The 19,004-nt window shown below is 44.3% G+C and overlaps 2 protein-coding genes across 3 annotated transcripts in view; both read left to right on the top strand.

The window, feature by feature from the left end:
- METTL17 (methyltransferase like 17) overlaps positions 1–3,170 on the top strand; it is a 131,057-nt gene extending 127,887 nt beyond the window's left edge. The window contains exon 15 of the transcript XR_010986296.2: positions 2,441–3,170. The gene's annotated coding sequence lies outside the window, so the exon portion shown is untranslated. The remainder of the gene's footprint in view (positions 1–2,440) is intronic.
- An 8,309-nt stretch (positions 3,171–11,479) lies between these two features.
- Positions 11,480–19,004, top strand: part of LOC137436512 (mitochondrial 10-formyltetrahydrofolate dehydrogenase) — a 195,990-nt gene continuing 188,465 nt past the window's right edge. The window contains exon 1 of one of the 2 annotated variants that reach the window (XM_068130372.2): positions 11,480–11,692. In XM_068130372.2, coding sequence (XP_067986473.2) covers positions 11,642–11,692 — 51 coding nt within the window. In that variant the 5' untranslated portion in view covers positions 11,480–11,641. Of the gene's footprint in view, positions 11,693–11,842; positions 12,406–19,004 lie in introns of those variants that run through there. The other variant, XM_068130373.2, reaches the window with a different exon arrangement.

The following is a 19,004-nucleotide window of genomic DNA, read 5'->3' on the forward strand; positions in this document are numbered from 1 at the left end:
TACCTATAACTTCAAAGGACTTGCAATATCATGTATTATGTAATACAGTTATATCACAAATATAAAGACAATGGTTTTCAATCACCCTTGTTTGTTGCTTTTCTCTAATCCTGAGCACTATTTTAAGGCCTTTATTGGATTCCTTGACCCAGAAAACATAGGATTAGCATATTTAATTAAGTAACTTGGTTGACTAGAAGCCAAGGCAGCGCAAAATATGTATTTTATGGTGGCCATTTTGAAAATCCAAAATGGCGGCCATGCAGGTGACTGTGCAAATGCCAACATTGATTTTCGGATTCTCCATGCTCTGATGATTCCAAAAATGTACAGGTTTGCTAATCTCCCAAAAATTTGAATGAAATTATATTTGTTAACATAGTGAACCTGACTACAGGTGATTCTCCTTTACTTTGGAATTGAACTCACCTGTGGTGAGTTGCAGGTGCCTGCAATATAAAAATCACTCATTCAACCAGTTTGTATGGAGGAGTCATTCTGCTGTTTTGTGTCACTGTATGTACCACAATGAGCATGGAGACACAACAACAACAACAACAGGCATTTTAAGGCCATTTTCCCTGCTAGAGCGGGGGTTAGCCTTGCAGGCTCCATGACAATGTTCTCCATTTTGCCCTATTTTCTGCATCTCTCCTTGTTTAACCCCCTTGCCCGCATTTCTTCTTCCACCACCTTTAGCCAAGTCTTGGTCTTCCCCGTCCTCTATTTCCATCACTCTTCTCAACCAGTCACTTTCATCCTTCCTCAACACATAACCAAACCATCTCAACCTGTTTCTCTTCACAGCATCCATCACAGGCTCTATTCCCATCATCTTTCACAATTAATCATTTGTCTTCCTCTCTCTCAACGATACTCCACACATCCACCGAACCATGCAATGAGCATGGAGAAAAGAAACAAAACCAGAGAATTGTCTGAGGAGGCCGGACACAAGATTGTAGCCAAGCACGGACAATCTCAAGGCTTCAAGTCCATCTCCAGAGACATTGATGTTCCTGTGTCCACCGTACGCAATGTTATCAGGGAGTATAAAGCCCATGGCACTGTTGCCAAACCCGGGACGTGGCCGCAAGAGAAAACTTGATCGAAGATTGCAGCGTAGGATTGTTCGAATGGGGAGAAAGCTCCTCGATCAACTGCCAAACAGATTCAAGCTCACCTTCAGATACAAGGTACGACGGTTTGAACTCACAGAATCCGTCGCCAGCTCAATGAAAGGGGGTTCTCTGGTAGGAAACCCAGGAGGATCCCACTGCTGGCAGAGAGAGCCATAACAAAGCCTAACTAGTTTTCCCAAAACACACCTGAACAAGCCAAAATCCTTCTGGGAGAATGTCCTGTGGACAGATGAGACCAAATTAGAGCTTTTTGGTAAAGCACATCATCTCTATGTTTACAGAAAACAAAATGAAGTCTTCAAAGAAAAGAACACCTTCCCTACAGTCAAACATGGAGGAGGTTCAGTGATGTTTTGGGGTTGTGCTGCCTCTGGCACTGCGTGCCTTGAATGTGTGCATGGCATCATGAAATCAGGGGATTACCAAGGCATTTTGGAGCGCAGTGTTCAACCCAGTGTCAGAAAGTTGGGTCTCCGTCGAAGGTCATGGGTCTTGCAGCAGGACCCAAACACACTCTAAAAAGCACCCAGGAATGGTTCAAGACAAAACGCTGGACTGTTCTGAAGTGGCCAGCAATGAGTCCAGATCTAAATCTCATTGAACACTTGTGGAGAGATCTGAAAACAGCAGTTGGGAGAAGGCACCCTTCAAATCTGGGAGAACTGGAGCAGTTTTCAAAAGAAGAGTGGGCCAAAATGCCAGTAGAGAGGTGGAGGAAGCTCATTCATGGCTATAGGAAGTGCTTGACTGCAGTTATTTTTTTTTCCAAAGGCTACCAAAAAAAACCAAAGCCTACCAAAGGCAAAGGCTTTTTGTGCTACCAAATATGAAGTCTCGGGTGTCAATAATTTTGTCAATGCCATTTATTTTTATTTTCTGATTTAAAAGGATATATTAAGTTCTGAATCAAAAACAAAGGTTATGTAATATTAACGGTGAAATATAGAATTATGGAGACCAAATACTTTTGTCAATTTCAACTTATTTTTCGAGAAAATTGTGAGTTCTTTGAGAAAAGTGCAAGGGTGCCAAGATTTTTGGCCACGACTGTGCACTACATGGCCAAAACTATGTGGACACCCCTTCTAATAAGTGGATTCCGCTGTTTCAGCCACACCTATTGCTGACAGGTAAGGGGGCTGCAAAAGTAGGTATACAGTAAGGATTATACCAGTATTATAATAGTGGTGCTAGGATTCATTTAATACTAGAATTCATTTAATTCATTAAAATCATTATTACCATTTTTAATATTTTTATTTTCGTAATTTTTTCTATAATACATCTATTATTTGCAGGTGAAGTGGAAATTTAATGATGGCTGGTAATTCAACGGACGAGGAGCGCAAATGGATTTTGAAACAGTACTGGAAGACAGAGAATAGTGAACGTGTGCGAGAGCAGTGGCGAGAAACATTTGCATCGCCTCCACCAACGAGGCTCACGATTTACCGGATACGTGACAAATTTGAGAGGACGGGGTCTATCGACAACTCGCCGAAGAGTGGTCGACCAGTCACCGTGACAACGCCAGAGAATGCAATGCAAGTCGCCCTGGCATTTATCCAGAGCCCTCAGAAATCGAAAAACAGGGCGTCATCTGAATTGGGTATTGAACGCAGATCGTTGGGTCGTTTGATGCACCGTGCAGGACTGAAAATGTACGTGCCACGATTGATGCATGGTTTATTAGAGGATGACTCGGATCGTTCGCCACGTTCGCCGGATCTCACCCCTATGGACTTCTTTTTCTGTGGATGTGTAAAAGACAGGGTTTTCGCACACAAGCCACGTTCTGTTGATGCCATGATTCAGTTCATACGGGAGGCTTGCCAGGAAATTGATGCTGATAAAGACCTTTGTGCCAGAGTGTGCATGGGTGTCCACACTCGACTAGTGGAGTGTGTGAATGCCGGGGGCAAACAGTTTGAACATTTGAGGGATTAATATGTTTATTATTGATATGTTTATTATTGATATGTTATTATTGACATGCTTGTATAATCAATAAAATACGTTTTGTGCACACGTTTTGTTTTTCATTACTGTATACCTACTTTTGCAGCCCCCTGCATATATATATATAATCAAGCACACAGCCATGCAATCTCCCTAGAGAAACTTTGGCAGTACAATGGGCCATATTGAAGAGCTCAGTGACTTTCAACATTGCACCATCATAGGATGCCACCTTTCCAACAACTCAGTTCATCAAATTTCTGCCCTGTTTGAGCTGCCCCAGTCAACTGTAAGTGCTGTTATTGTGAAGTGGAAACGTCTAGGAGCATCAACAGCTCTGCCGCGGAGTGGTCGGCCACACAAGCTCACAAAACGGGACCGCCGAGTGCTGAAGCGCTTATCGCATAAAAATATTCTGTCCTCGGTCGCAACACTCACCACCAAGTTCGAAACTGCCTCTGGAAGCAACGTCAGCACAACAGCTGTTCATCGGGAACTTCATGAAATGGGTTTCTATGTCCAAGCAGCCGCACACAAGCCAGAGATCACCATGCACAATGTCAAGGGTTGGCTGGAGTGGTGTAAAGCTCGCCGCCATTGGACTCTGGAGCAGTGGAAATGCGTTCTCTGGAGTGATTAATCACGCTTCACCATCTGGCAGTCCAACGGACTAATCTGGGTTTGGCGGATGCCAGGAGAACGCTACCTGCCCAAATGCATCGTGCCAACTGTAAAGTTTGGTTTCAGAGGAATAATGGTCTGGGGCTGTTTTTCATGGTTCGGGCTGGGCCCCTTAGTTTCAGTGAAGGGAAATCTTAACACTAAAGCATACAATGACATTCTAGAACCTAAGGAGCATCAACAGCATTCTAGAACATGGAGCATTTTTTTGAATGTCGCTTATTTTCTATTGTTTGGCATTTTCTTCAAGCTATGGAATGTCCCTTCTTTTCTATACTTTGCCACATGGCACATAACACACAAAGGGGCCATTTCTATGCCCCTGCAATTTTTCCCAAGAATGTTCTTCATCTTCTATGGCCATAGCAAGTGGCCGTCAAAACGACCGATAAAAAAATACAAGGAGACATCACATACATCAATTAAATTACACAAATTAAAAACCAACCTATTTCCTACAGTCTGTATGGGAGTCCCAAGCCTGGTGTTGGCTTAGCGGTTAGGGTGCCGGCTTGGGATCCTAGGATCCTGGGTTCGAATCCCGGTCGTTCGCTGAATTAACGCCAGGGGGGTTGACTCAGCCTGTCATCCTTCCGAGGTCGGCAAATGGAGCACCAGCTTGCTGGGATGAATGATCCCGGTGTGTACCCCGACCTAGAATAGGTACACCGTATCCCTGCACATCGTAAGAGGCGACTAAGGGTTAGCGTCAGGAAGGGCATCTGGCCATAAAAACATTGCCTCAAACAGGGAACCATGATTGTCACGGGGCCCGCAAGGCTAATCCCCGCTCCAGCAGGGAAAAATGGCCTTAAAACGATCATTCATTCATTTTTTCATTGTATGGGAGTCCTCCCCGATACTGTAAACCATCTCTCCCATTGCTCATCATGAAATACGGCATCAATCTAATCCTGGGCAAAGAAAAAAAATTGCCGCCATTCTTTTTGTGACTTTTTCATTATCTTGGCATGCAACTTCGTTCTCTATTGATTACTACCGGAGTCTAAATTTTTCTACGTCCAACTTTTTGGGGTTCGCCCCAATGAGCCAAGCAAATACTATGGCACTTAGGTGGAATTTGTTTTGAAAGCCATTAATTAGACATTGGTCGATGTATATTCCAAGTTTCAGCCAGTTTCAATGTATAGTCCTTGAGATATGAGCGCCAACACATTTTGGGCGGGCAGGTGGACGGTCGGACTGACAGACACCAATGTTGTTTCGAGAGTTTTCATTAATAAAACTCAAGAATGCATAAACGGACGTTGCTGAAATTTGGAACATTTTACCTTGACGTACAAAGCATTTACTTCTGAGATTTGCAGCCGATTTCATCCAGTAGAAGCAGAGAAACCAATTTTCAGTCCCTATGTTAAAGCTGCATACAGAGAAACGGTCCCATATATAGAGGGAGGGGCGCTTGGCGCCTCCTTTGATTATGGATTACATGTAAAGGCTCTTTCGTTTTTCGTTATGTCTGGGCATGTAGTGGCGCTCTTCAAGCTTTTTGGCAATGGAACGAACACCACTGTTAGCTCTTGCTCTGCTACCTGCTCATCCCTCACTGTCCTCCTGCTCCCTCCTGCTCTCCCCCATCCCCACCCAACCCTGCTCCCTCCTGCTCTTCCCCCTCCTTGCTCACCTCCCCTCCCACTCCCCTTTCACTCCCCTCCTGCTCTCCCCTCCCCATCCTCTTTCGACCCCGGCCTTCATCGTTCCTGCCCTTCCATTCCCCCGTACCCATGGCCGTCCCCGTCCCATGCCGTCTTCCTCCGCTCACCATCTCTCCCCACTCTCTTCTTTCTCTCCCTCCTCCGCCCCCTTTTCCTCTCTCCTTCCCCCCCCTTTTCCTCTCTCTCCCACCCCACCCTTTTCCTCTCTCAGCGCCCGCCCTCCCACTCCTTGGCCGCACGCGCCCTCCCACCCCCCCTCACCCGTTTCCTCGCGCTCTCCCACCCCCCCCCCACCCTTGTCCTCTCGCTCTCCCACCCCCCCACCCTTTTCCTCTCGCTCTCCCACACCACCCCCCCCGCCACCCTTTTCCTCTCGTCTCCCACCCACCCCCGCCCACCCTTTTCCCCTCTCTCTCTCTCTCTCTCTCTCTCTCTCCCCCCCCCCCCCACCTTTTCCTCTCTCCCCACCACCTTTTCCTCTCTCTCCCACCACCCCCTTTTCCTCTCTCTCCCACCACCCCCTTTTCCTCTTTCTCTCCCCCCCCCCCTTTTCCTCTCTCTCTCCCACCGTCCCCTTTTCCTCTCTCCCACTGCCCCCTTTTCCTCTCTCTCCCCACTGCCCCCTTTTCCTCTCTCTCCCACCGCCCCTTTCCCTCTCTCGCTCCCCTTTCCTCTCTCCCCGCCCTGGTCCCGCGCCCCTTCCCCCCCGGACTTTCCTCTCTCTCTCTCCCCCCTCCCCTTTTTCCTCTCTCTCTCCCCCCTCCTCTTTTCCTCTCTCTCTCCCTCCCCCTCTCTTTTCCCTCTCTCTCCCACTGCCCCCTTTTCCTCTCTCTCCCACCACCCCTTTTTCCTCTCTCCCCCTCCCCTTTTTCCTCTCTCTCCCCACTCCCCCTTTTCCTCTCTCTCCCACCGCCCCCTTTTCCTCTCTCTCCCACCGCCCCCTTTTCCTCTCTCCCACGCCCCCTTTTCCTCTCCCACCGCCCCCTTTTCCTCTCTCCCACCACCCCCTTTTTCCTCTCTCTCTCTCTCCCCCTCCCCTTTTTCCTCTCCCCCCTCCCCTTTTTCCTCTCTCTCCCCCCTCCCCTTTTTCCTCTCTCTCCCACCGCCCCCTTTTCCTCTCTCTCCCACCGCCCCCTTTTCCTCTCTCTCCCACCGCCCCCTTTTCCTCTCCCCCCCCCCTTTTCCTCTCCCCCCCTTTTCCTCTCTCCCGCTCCCTTTTCCTCTCCGCCCCCCTTTTCCTCTCCCCCCCCCCCTTTTCCTCTCCCCCCCCCTTTTCCTCTCCCCCCCCCCTTTTCCTCTCCCCCCCCCCTTTTCCTCTCTCTCTCTTCCCCCCTCCCCTTTTTCCTCTCTCTCTCCCACCTCTCTTGATATCCTCGTGAGCGAAACCAACCTGCGTTGCCCGGCAACGCCGGGGACCTTTGCTCGTATTAAATAATAATGATGACTTCCCTAGACTCAGAGGGAGAGACTCTAAATCTCTAACCAAACATTATGGCACTGCGTTTGGTGAATAAAGATGTTTAAAGCAGATATAGATGCTCGGTGGTGTTTCAGAAAGGTGAATAACGATCTGGTCCGTCGGAAATTGCAGGGGGGGGGGGGGGGTGGAGTGTGTTGGAGGAGACCCGTGTTAACGACAACATTCATCAGTGGGGAAGTTAATTAACCGGTAATTGTCATGCTTTAGATTGACTATATTTACCTTTCACCACTGAAGGTGGCTGGAGCTGTGGAGGTTGTTGTCACCCCTGTTTGTTTGTCTCTCTATGAACAGGATATCTCAAAACGTTATGGACGAATTCGGACGAAACTTGGTGGACACGTTGGGTGTGTCACCTGGACGAATTAAATTTATTGTTGGTGAAGATCCGGATACGAGTTTAAATTTTTTAAAAAGTGATTCTTCACCATTGAGAGATGCCCCCCCAAAACGATATATAGCATGGTATTTAAAAAGGTTGCAGACGACTTATGACCAAACTTGGTGGATGAGTTGGTTAGGTGACAAATAAGCCGATTTGATTTTGGTTCAGGTCCAAATCCAGACTGGCCTATCACTATCAGTGGGATAGAAAACAAACTGTTCAACCTGGTGGAGGTATGCTCTCTACCGAGTGTCGATCTTTTTATATACACAAAGAATTAAGTTAAGCACCCCCCCCGTTTTTTTACAACCTCGCACATTACAAGTTTGTTTTCGTCAAAACAGTGTAATATACCCATGATATTGCTATATTTTCTGGAGAAGTGATATTATGGTCACATAAAAACATAACAATCATGCCGTTTTCAATATTTTATTCTGAATAATTTAAGGTGAAATTTTTTGGGAATTTTAGGCATATTTTCACCTCAATTTAAGTATGGAGCTATAGGTCCATCACGGACAGTGTGGATGACGTTTATGTTTTCTAACGTACAGTCATTGTTCTGAGAAGACCTCTAGCGATCTTTGCGTCAATAACGTGTGTAGGACCCACGGATCACTGACTCAACCAATCACTTTTTTTCACTTTGATCACTCAATTTCATCAATGGATAATTGCTAATGTCATACCAATCATTATTTGATCTCACATACCTTAGAATATATGCCAATGTATACATATACACAAAGAATATATATTAGGGGGTGCTTACCTTAATTCGTTGTGTAGGGGTGCTTAACTTAATTCTTTGTGTATATAATGATATTTCTACCCCAATGACTTCAATCTCTGGGAATGGCGTATGGGCTGAGACTTGAGCCACACAATGGTTCACGCAGGTACACGGTTCACACAGGTACACGGTACACCTCCCCATACTACGAGAGCTGTCCATAACTTTCTCAATGAAACGTCTTTCTGAAAGTTTCCAGGCGGGTACCAATGTGGAATGACCACTTAAATCCGTGCAATTAATGTATTTTAAATGTGGACATTTGAAGAGTGAACTTTTTACACAAAGAGCACAAACTCTCACGGACCTGATGGAGACAGTTTTACAACTACGGAACTCGATCGACGACGACTTGCATTTCACCCGTCGCTTAAAATAATGGTGACGAGAACGGCACTCAGTAGAGAGCATACCTCCGCCAGGTGAAGTTTACGTTTTGTATCCCAGAGTAGACCAGAAAATCACAATACAGAATCACATTTAATCAAAATCATCCGTCTTAACTTTTTGAGATATCCTGCTATGTATCGTTTTTGGTCCTATCTGCTAATGGTCAAGAATCACTTCTAAAAATAAATAAATAAATACTAGTCGGATCGGATCTTCACCAAAATTGAATCGATTCTTCCTTGTCACACACACATCCTCTCCATCAAGTTTCGTCCAAATCCGTCCACAACTTTTGTAGGTATCGTTTTTGGCCCGATCTCCTTATGGTGAAGAATCACTTAAAAAATTTAACAATTCACAAATCCGAATCCATATTCGGATCTTCACCAAAATCGAATCGAATCGTCCTTGTCACACACATACCCTCTCCACTCTCCACCAAGTTTCGTCCAAATCCGTCCATAACGTTTTGAGATATCCTGCTATGTATCGTTTTTGGCCGAATCTCCCAATGGTGAAGAATCACTTAAAAATTAAATAATCCGCATATCCGAATCCATATTCAGATCTTCACCAAAATCGAATCGAATCGTCCTTGTCACACACATATCCTCTCCATCAAATTTCGTCCAAATCCGTCCACAACTTCTTGAGATATCCTGCTATGTATCGATTTTGGCCCTATCTCCTAATGGTGAATAATCACTTAAAAAAATTAAACAATTCTCAAATCCGAATCCATATTCAGATCTTCACCAAAATCGAATCGAATCGTCCTTGTCACACATATCCTCTCCATCAAGTTTCGTCCAAATCCGTCCACAATTCGCATACCCGAATCCATATTCAGATCTTCACCAAAATCGAATCGATCCGTCCTTGTCACACACACATCCTCTCCATCAAGTTTCGTCCAAATCCATCCGTATCTTTTTGAGATATCCTGGTATGTATTGTTTTTGGTCCTATCTGCTAATGGTCAAGAATCACTTCAAAAAATAAATAAATAAATACTAGTCGGATCGGATCTTCACCAAAATTGAATCGATTCTTCCTTGTCACACACACATCCTCTCCATCAAGTTTCGTCCAAATCCGTCCACAACTTTTTTTAGGTATCCTGCTATGTATCGTTTTTGGCCCGATCTCCTTATGGTGAAGAATCACTTTAAAAAAATTTTTATACTAGTCGGATCTGGATCTTCACCAAAATTGAATCGATTCTTCCTTGTCACACACACATCCTCTCCATCAAGTTTCGTCCAAATCCGTCCACAACTTTTTTAGGTATCCTGCTATGTATCGTTTTTGGCCTCGATCTCCTAATGGTGAAGAATCACTTTAAAATTTTTTTTATACTAGTCGGATCTGGATCTTCACCAAAATTGAATCGATTCTTCCTTGTCACACACACATCCTCTCCATCAAGTTTCGTCCAAATCCGTCCACAACTTTTTTAGGTATCCTGCTATGTATCGTTTTTGGCCCGATCTCCTTATGGTGAAGAATCACTTAAAAAATTTAACAATTCACAAATCCGAATCCATATTCGGATCTTCACCAAAATCGAATCGTCCTTGTCACACACATACCCTCTCCACTCTCCACCAAGTTTCGTCCAAATCCGTACATAACTTTTTGAGATATCCTGCTATCTATCGTTTTTGGCCGAATCTCCCAATGGTGAAGAATCACTTAAAAAATAAATAATTCGCATATCCGAATCCATATTCAGATATTCACCAAAATCGAATCGAATCGTCCTGGTCACACACACATCCTCTCCATCAAGTTTCGTCCAAATCCGTCCACAACGTTTTGAGATATCCTGCTATGTATCGTTTTTGGTCCTATCTGCTAATGGTCAAGAATCACTTCAAAAAATAAATAAATAAATACTAGTCGGATCGGATCTTCACCAAAATTGAATCGATTCTTCCTTGTCACACACACATCCTCTCCATCAAGTTTCGTCCAAATCCGTCCACAACTTTTTTAGGTATCCTGCTATGTATCGTTTTTGGCCCGATCTCCTTATGGTGAAGAATCACTTAAAAAATTTAACAATTCACAAATCCGAATCCATATTCGGATCTTCACCAAAATCGAATCGAATCGTCCTTCTCACACACATACCCTCTCCACTCTCCACCAAGTTTCGTCCAAATCCGTACATAACTTTTTGAGATATCCTGCTATGTATCGTTTTTGGCCGAATCTCCCAATGGTGAAGAATCATTTAAAAAATAAATAATTCGCATATCCGAATCCATATTCAGATATTCACCAAAATCGAATCGAATCGTCCTGGTCACACGCACATCCTCTCCATCAAGTTTCGTCCAAATCCGTCCACAACTTTTTGAGATATCCTGCTATGTATCGTTTTTGATCCTTTCTCCCAATGCAATGGTGAAGAATCACTTAAAAATTAAATAATTATCATATCCGAATCCATATTCAGATCTTCACCAAAATCGAATCGAATCGTCCTGGTCACACACACATCCTCTCCATCAAGTTTCGTCCAAATCCATCCGTATCTTTTTGAGATATCCTGGTATGTATTGTTTTTGGTCCAATCTCCTCATGGTGAATAATCACTTAAAAAATTAAATAATTCGCATACCCGAATCCATATTCAGATATTCACCAAAATCGAATCGACCCTTCCTTGTCACACACGCATCATCTCCACCAAGTTTCGTCCAAATCCGTCCACAACTTTTTGAGATATTTTGTTCAGAAACTGACAGTGGTGAAAACATAACCTCCATCCACCTTTCGTGGCGGAGGTAACAATGAGTATGTTCACAACAAATAAATCCCCATTGAATTTTTTCATAAGTTGAGTACATCGTTGTTAAAACACACACGTTTACATCTTTCAACTGAAGTCTTGTAAATGCGTCGCGAGTCGAGTCGCGCAACAGCGGCGATGACACGGTGGGCGGGGCTGTGGGCGTGACCACGGGCGGGTCCGACCGACTGGCATAACGCGGGTCGGGATTGCGTCAGCCCCCGTCACCGAGGGTGCTGGAGAGCAAGCTGCCTATTTGAGCGCGTACGCGTTACCCTACCCCATGCCATCGACTGCCGCGCTGCACGTACAGCACCTCGAAAGCTGCGATCATGTTGGCCATGTATCACCACTTTGTGAGGACCTTTTCCACGTCACGTGAGGTGAGCACCTTCGGGAAAAAAAAACAAAAAAACCTTCGCTTGACACGCGCGACCCTCCCGGTGACGTTTTGGTTTGTGAGCGTCCGAATGACGACGGTCGCTGCGTAATTACTCGTGGGCAAACGGCGCGCCGTTCGTTGATTGGCCTGTAGGTGAGACGACACGTGCTGTAGGTGAGACGACGCGTGCTGTAGGTGAGACGACGCGTGCTGTAGGTGAGACGACGCGTGCTGTAGGTGAGACGACGCGTGCTGTAGGTGAGACGACGCGTGCTGTAGGTGAGACGACGCGTGCTGTAGGTGAGATCACTTTAAAAAGGTGCGATGTGAATGAACCACGTGGTGACGGGGCACGTACACGTGCAGCCTCACCTGTACTGCGTTGTACACGTATGTGCGGACACGGACCCTCTACTCCACATGGACCGAGACGGACAGAGATCCCTTTAATCTTGGGACCGCCAGGCGTTTTGCCAGCGGTAAAGTAAATAATCCATCTCTCTCCGAAGCAGGTGCTGTTTTTCCCGGACTTGTGTACGTGCAGGAAAACTTTGCGCTCAGGAACTCGATCCGCCAATGCAAAGGTCGAGTAACCAAAGTATCAATGAAGCCGAGGGTTCCGTTTTATCCCTGCTCACGTAAACCAGCTATTAAAGGTGAACGCAAAACTTTGATGCGCACCGACACCAGGTCGCTCAAAGTTGGGTTTCAAAGGTAAATGTGATTATTATTATTTTCATGGAATGTCATCGTTTCAGATAAGTGTTAATTAAATGTAAAAAGTCTCTTAGCCTCTGGGTTATTATATTATGTCCGTGGGGGCTTGTGGGGGCTTGTAAGCCACTTAAAGCGCCGGTAACCTTCAGACCGAGTTCTTTTGGTGACCTTTTTGGACAGTTCCAGGCACATCATTCCAGAAAAGCGATCTCCTGCATTCCTAATATGTTCCTCCAGATATTCCTAATAATAATATGATCCCAATATGATCCTAATATGATCATTCTTATTATGATCCTGCATTCCTAATATGTTCCCCCAGATATTCCTAATAATAATATGATCCCAATATGATCCTAATATGATCATTCCTATTATGATCCTGCATTCCTAATATGTTCCCCCAGATATTCCTAATAATAATATGATCCCAATATAATCCTAATATGATCATTCCTATTATGATCCTGCATTCCTAATATGTTCCCCCAGATATTCCTAATAATAATATGATCCCAATATGATCCTAATATGATAATTCCTATTATGATCCTGCATTCCTAATATGTTCCCCCAGATATTCCTAATAATAATATGATCCCAATATGATCATTCCTATTATGATCCTGCATTCCTAATATGTTCCCCCAGATATTCCTAATAATAATATGATCCCAATATGATCCTAATATGATCATTCCTATTATGATCCTGCATTCCTAATATGTTCCCCCAGATATTCCTAATAATAATATGATCCCAATATGATCCTAATATGATCATTCCTATTATGATCCTGCATTCCTAATATGTTCCCCCAGATATTCCTAATAATAATATGATCCTAATATGATAATTATATATTTTGTTTGTCCGTTTGATTTTTTTTGTGTGATAAATGTTTGCTCTTTCACGAGCCTCGATTCTGTATACAAAAAATAAATAAATAAAATTCCTAATATGATCATTCCTATTATGATCCTGCATTCCTAATATGTTCCCCCAGATATTCCTAATAATAATATGACCCTAATATGATCATTCCTAATATGATCCTGCATTCCTAATATGTTCCCCCAGATATTCCTTAAAATAATATGATCTTAATATGATCATTCCTAATATGATCCCCCAGATTCCTAATATGTTCCCAGATATTTCTCGACAATGAATGGCTGCCACTACTGTCTCATTTTGATGTACTGTACCATACTCTGTTGCAGGGCGTCGGTGCTGCCTAAGCAGTTTCTTGGCAAAACTTAAACTGGGTGGTTTGCCATTGCCTTCCCAGCAGTGGTTATGGCAGGAATTTGCAATTTGTTCATATTTCCGGTGATAGCTCACATACTCTTCGCGAATGAACATCGATGCCTGTAAAGATAGTTTATAGAATTGGTTGGGATTCAAACCCAGGATACCCAGCTTAGAGGTGAGAGTGCGGACTTCTAGGTTATTCTGCCAGCCGACTACTGTTACTGCTGCCAAGGATGCACAACTACTAAGCAAAAGGTTTATCTATTTGAAGCATTACATCATTGGCATCTTATTGGATGCAACAAGCTTAAACTAGTGTGTGTGTGTGTGTGTGTGTGTGTGTGTGTGTGTGTGTGTGTGTGTGTGTGTGTGTGTGTGTGTGTGTGTGTGTGTGTGTGTGTGTGTGTGTGTGTGTGTGTGTGTGTGTGTGTGTGTGTGTGTGTGTGTGTATTATTGAATGTTTCAAAGACGCGTGCCATATCATTCGGGAATGGGGGTTGGAGGGGAGAAATTTTGCAACATTGACTTTGCTACATTCAAGCTGTTATATCTTGTCAAATTTTACATTTGATGATTCCAAATCAGGATTCAGTTTTTAAACGTGACTCCTCACCCTCCTCAATCCGAGTCAACAATGAGCACTCTGTGGACATGTGGTTAGATATACATACTTGGGATCAGTCTTCCTCTGGTGCAAGCATGCCATAAATGCACTACATGACCAAAAGTATGTGGATACCCGAACATCACACATCTCATTCCAAAATCATGGGCATTAATATGGAGTTGGTCCACCCCCTTTGCTGCTATAACAGCCTCCACTCTTCTGGGAAGGCTTTCCACTAGATGTTGGAACATTGCTGCGGGGATTTGCTTCCATTCAGCCACAAGAGCATTAGTGAGGTCGGGCACTGATGTTGGGCGATTAGGCCTGACTCACAGTCGGCATTCCAATTCATCCCAAAGGTGTTCGATGGGGTTGACGTCAGGGCTCTGTGCAGGCCAGTCAAGTTCTTCCACACTGATTGACAAACCATTTCTGTATGGACCTCGCTTTGTGCACGGGGGCATTGTCATGCTGAAACAGGAAAGGGCCTTCTCTAAACTGTTGCCACAAAGGTGGAAGCACACAATCATCTGGAATGTCATTGTATGCTTCAGCGTTAAGATTTCCCTTCACTGGAACTAATGGGCCTAGCCCGAACCATGAAAAACAGCACCAAACCATTATTCCTCCTCCACCAAACTTACAGTTGGCACTGTGCATTCGGGCAGGTAGCGTTCTCCTGGCATCCGCCAAACCCAGATTAGTCCGTCGGACTGCCAGATGGTGAAGCGTGATTCATCACTCCAGAGAACGCGTTTCCACTGATCCAGAGTCCAATGGTGGTGAGCTTTACACCACTCCAGCTGACGCTTGGCATTGCGCATGGTTATCTTAGGCTTGTGTGCGGCTGCTCGGCCATGGGAACCCATTTCATGAAGCTCCCGATGAAAAGTTGTTGTGCTGACGTTGCTTCCAGAGACAGTTTGGAACTCGGTGGTGAGTGTTGCAACCGAGGACACGATTTTTACACACTACGTGCTTCAGCACTCAGTGGTTCCGTTCTGTGAACTTGTGTGACCTACCACTTTGTGGCTGAGCTGTTGTTGCTCCTAGACGTTTCCACTTCACAATAACAGCACTTACAGTTGACTGGGGCAGCTCTAGCAGGGCAGAAATTTGAAGAACTGATTTGTTGGAAAGGTGGCATCCTATGACGGTGCCACGTTGAATGTCACTGAGCTCTTCAGTACGGCCCATTCTACTGCCAATGTTCGTCTATGGAGATTGCATGGCTGTATGCTTGATTATATATACCTGTCAGCAATGGGTGTGGCTGGAACAGCCAAATCCGCTAATTAAAAGGGGTGTCCGCATACTTTTGGTCATGTAGTGTATCTCTCAGCACACAGACTTTGTCTCTGTTGTCGACTGTGCCAAATGTCGATGGTTCAGACACCTATGCCATCACCGCGGTAGTAATGTGGCCATCATGCTCTTTACAAATCCCTCGACCGATTGGAAGATCACACACGCACTATGTGGAAAGATACATTTGCTCCTCTCCTGTTGTGTCGTGGTTTGACTTGGGACGAGCCTATAAGCATAGGACAAGACAGACCAACAGGAGGTCTCTTGTATTTGTTGCTAAGCTGTACCAGCAGCATGCCAGGTAATAATAACAATAACAAGTGAATCCTCTTGGATTGCGCTGAGGTTCGGGCATGGAATTTCGAGCCTCGATCATGGTTCGAGCCTCGATCTTGTATACAAAAATAATAATAATAATAATAACTAGAACGGGCACTCGGTAGAGCGCATACCTTCGCCGCAGCTACTGTTCTGTACTTGGCATGGGAGTGTAGGGAACAGAACAGTGAACAGTTTGGTGCTGATTTCATGCAAATCGGATAAGAATTGACCGACTTATGACAAAAAACGCACATTTTGCAAGGTCGTGACCCCCCTGACCTTTGACCCCCAACCGCTAACAAGGGTAATGTCTTCACTGGGTCAAAAATACGATTTTGACCTTTTCGTGACCTTGACCTTGACCTTTGACCCGATTGCTCCCAAAATCTAATCAAATGTGTCCCGTATAATAACCAATCATCCCACCAAATTTCATGCAATTCGGTTGAATACTTTTTGAGTTATGCGAATAACATACACACACACACACACACAGACATACAAATAAATACACAGCGATCAAAACATAACCTTCCGCTTTTGCGAAGGTAATAAGAACCTTGGGCTGAATCTCGCGCTTCACCAGTGCGCGTGCGCGAATTTACGTCACGTCGGCAGCGAGAAGGGGTTCCCCAACACGAACCAATCAGGAACTGCCACGCCCACTTATATGATCTCAGAATTCCTGTGACAGGAATTCGCGTTACACTGGCTGGAAGTCATTCGCTAGAGGCGCTTCCTCAGCGCTAATAATTACTAGAACTGCACTTGGTAGAGTGCATACCTCTGCCAGGCTGGACAGGTTATGTTTTGTATCCCACTGATGGGCTGGATCTGCATCTGGACCTTACCTAAGATCTAATTGGCTTGTTTTTGTCATCTAACCAACTCATCCCCCAAGTTTTGTCATAATCCGTCCACAACTTTTTGAAATATCATGCAACATATAGTTTTTGGCCCTATCACTGAATGGTGAGGAATCCGTTAAAAAAAAATTCTAATATCTGGTGATACAACATTTCGGATGAAGTGCTTTCGTAACTATAAATGACCTTCTTCCTTCTCTATGGAATGTAACTTGGAAAAATAATGCTCAGAACATGATACGAGACCATATCTTAATAAAAACAAATAAACAATGAAATAACTCATGATTTTTAAGCAGCTGAGGCCATTTTTACCCCTGCCACCAAAGGTGGATGGAGGTTATGTTTTCACCCCTGTCTGTCCGTTTGTCTGTCCATTTGTGAACAAAATATTTTAAAACGTTGTGGACGTATTCGGACGAAATTTGGCAGAGATGTGTATGTGACAAGGACGAAATGATTAGATTTTGATGAAGATCCGATTCGGATCCGGATACTATAATTTTCTAAGTGATTCTTCACCATTGGGAGATCGGGTCAAATACTTTACGTAGCAGGATATCTCAAAAAGTTATGGACGGGTTTGGACGAAACTTGGTGGACAGGATGGGTGTCTGACAAGACCGAATCGATTCAATTTTGGCGAAGATTTGAATATGGATTCGGATATGAGAATTATTTGATTTTTTAAGTGATTCTTCACCATTGGGAGATCGGGCCAAAAACTAAACATTGCGGGATATCTAAACAAGTTATGGATGGATTTGGACGAAACTTGTTGGAGAGGATGTGTGTGTGACAAGGAAGAATCTATTCAATTTTGATGAAGATCCGGATCCGGATCCAGCTAGTAGAATTTTTATGTGCTTCTTCACCATTGAGTGATATGGCCAACCAGGTGGAGGTATGCTCTCTACTGAGTGGCGTTCGAGTTAAATATTCGATGTTAAGCAAAGCAAAGCTAAGGATAAAACACAAAACCAAAGGAAAATGCATACTTCTGGGTCACTGTGACTTTCTTTTTAAAAACAATGGCAAAGTTCTTCATTCCAACAAAAAACATGCCACGCAAGCCTTGTGAGTCCCCAGCTGTAAAACACCACCTGGACTAAGCCTCAATGTGATTATTGAAGTGGAATTTGCACTGGCAGGATAGTTTAGAGGTAGGTGTACTTTCTTTTGAGCTATCTAGCTTCGGTTAGAATCTCGATTCGACTATAAACGTCCACCCTGGTGTTTCACGTTCCGGGTGACCATCAACGTGTTCGCCATGCACGTTAAGCCAGATCACCCGGCGGTCAGTACTGGTTGTTGCTGGTGGACATTAAAGATCCCACAATGCTTTTCGTGGAGAGTAGGCACCTTGTTGTCATGCTGAACAAATTACAAATGCCTGCCCTGACTGACTGCTAGAAAGGCAACGGCAAACCACCTGGCATAGTTCTTGCCAAGGGTATGGTATATTTGATTAATTCAAGACCTTAAAAGAGCCTCATTCTATCTTTTAAACACCTAACGGAAAAGATTATATATACCCAATATATTTTATTTTATTTTATTTTATTTTATGCCTCGGATAAAAGCCTGGTGTTGGCTTAGCGGTTAGGGTGCTGGCTTGGGATCCGAGGATATTGGGTTCGAATCCCGGTGGATCGCTGAATTAACGCCAGGTGGGTGACTCAGCCTGTCATCCTTCCGAGGTCGGCGAATTGAGTAGCAGTTCACTGGTAATTCCCTGTGTGTCGCAAGAGGCGACTAACAGGGCTGGCGGCAGGAAGGGCATCCGGCCATAAAACATTGCTTCAAAAAGGGGACCACGGTGCCCGAAAAAGGCCAACCCCAGCTCTGCGGAGAAAAATAGCCTCTGAAGGTGGTTCTATGCCTCGGATAAACAGCTGCACCAAATGTTGACTCAAGCTCATTACCACCATGCAGTAACTGAGTGATTTGTTAGCATATTTGGGATTCACGATAAAGAAGTAGATTTTTTTTTTTGGAGCATGTACACTGGTTTTATGATGATTAGTGTAACACCTGCTGCACATGCGCATGAAAATCTTAATTTCACTTGCGCGATGCATGTCATCTGTTTGGTGTGATAATGTTCAGGGTAAAACATGCCACCACTACAATGATTGTTGGATTAACAGTAATTTGACAGGTTTATAGCTCATCGAAGATGAGTTTGCTGTGAAGATTCAATATTTTATTTTAATTATTACTTCCGCTAGGGAGTAATG

The sequence above is a fragment of the Myxine glutinosa genome, chromosome 11 (assembly GCF_964187855.1).
Source record: "Myxine glutinosa chromosome 11, kmMyxGlut1.1, whole genome shotgun sequence".
Taxonomy (NCBI): Eukaryota; Metazoa; Chordata; class Myxini; order Myxiniformes; family Myxinidae; genus Myxine; species Myxine glutinosa.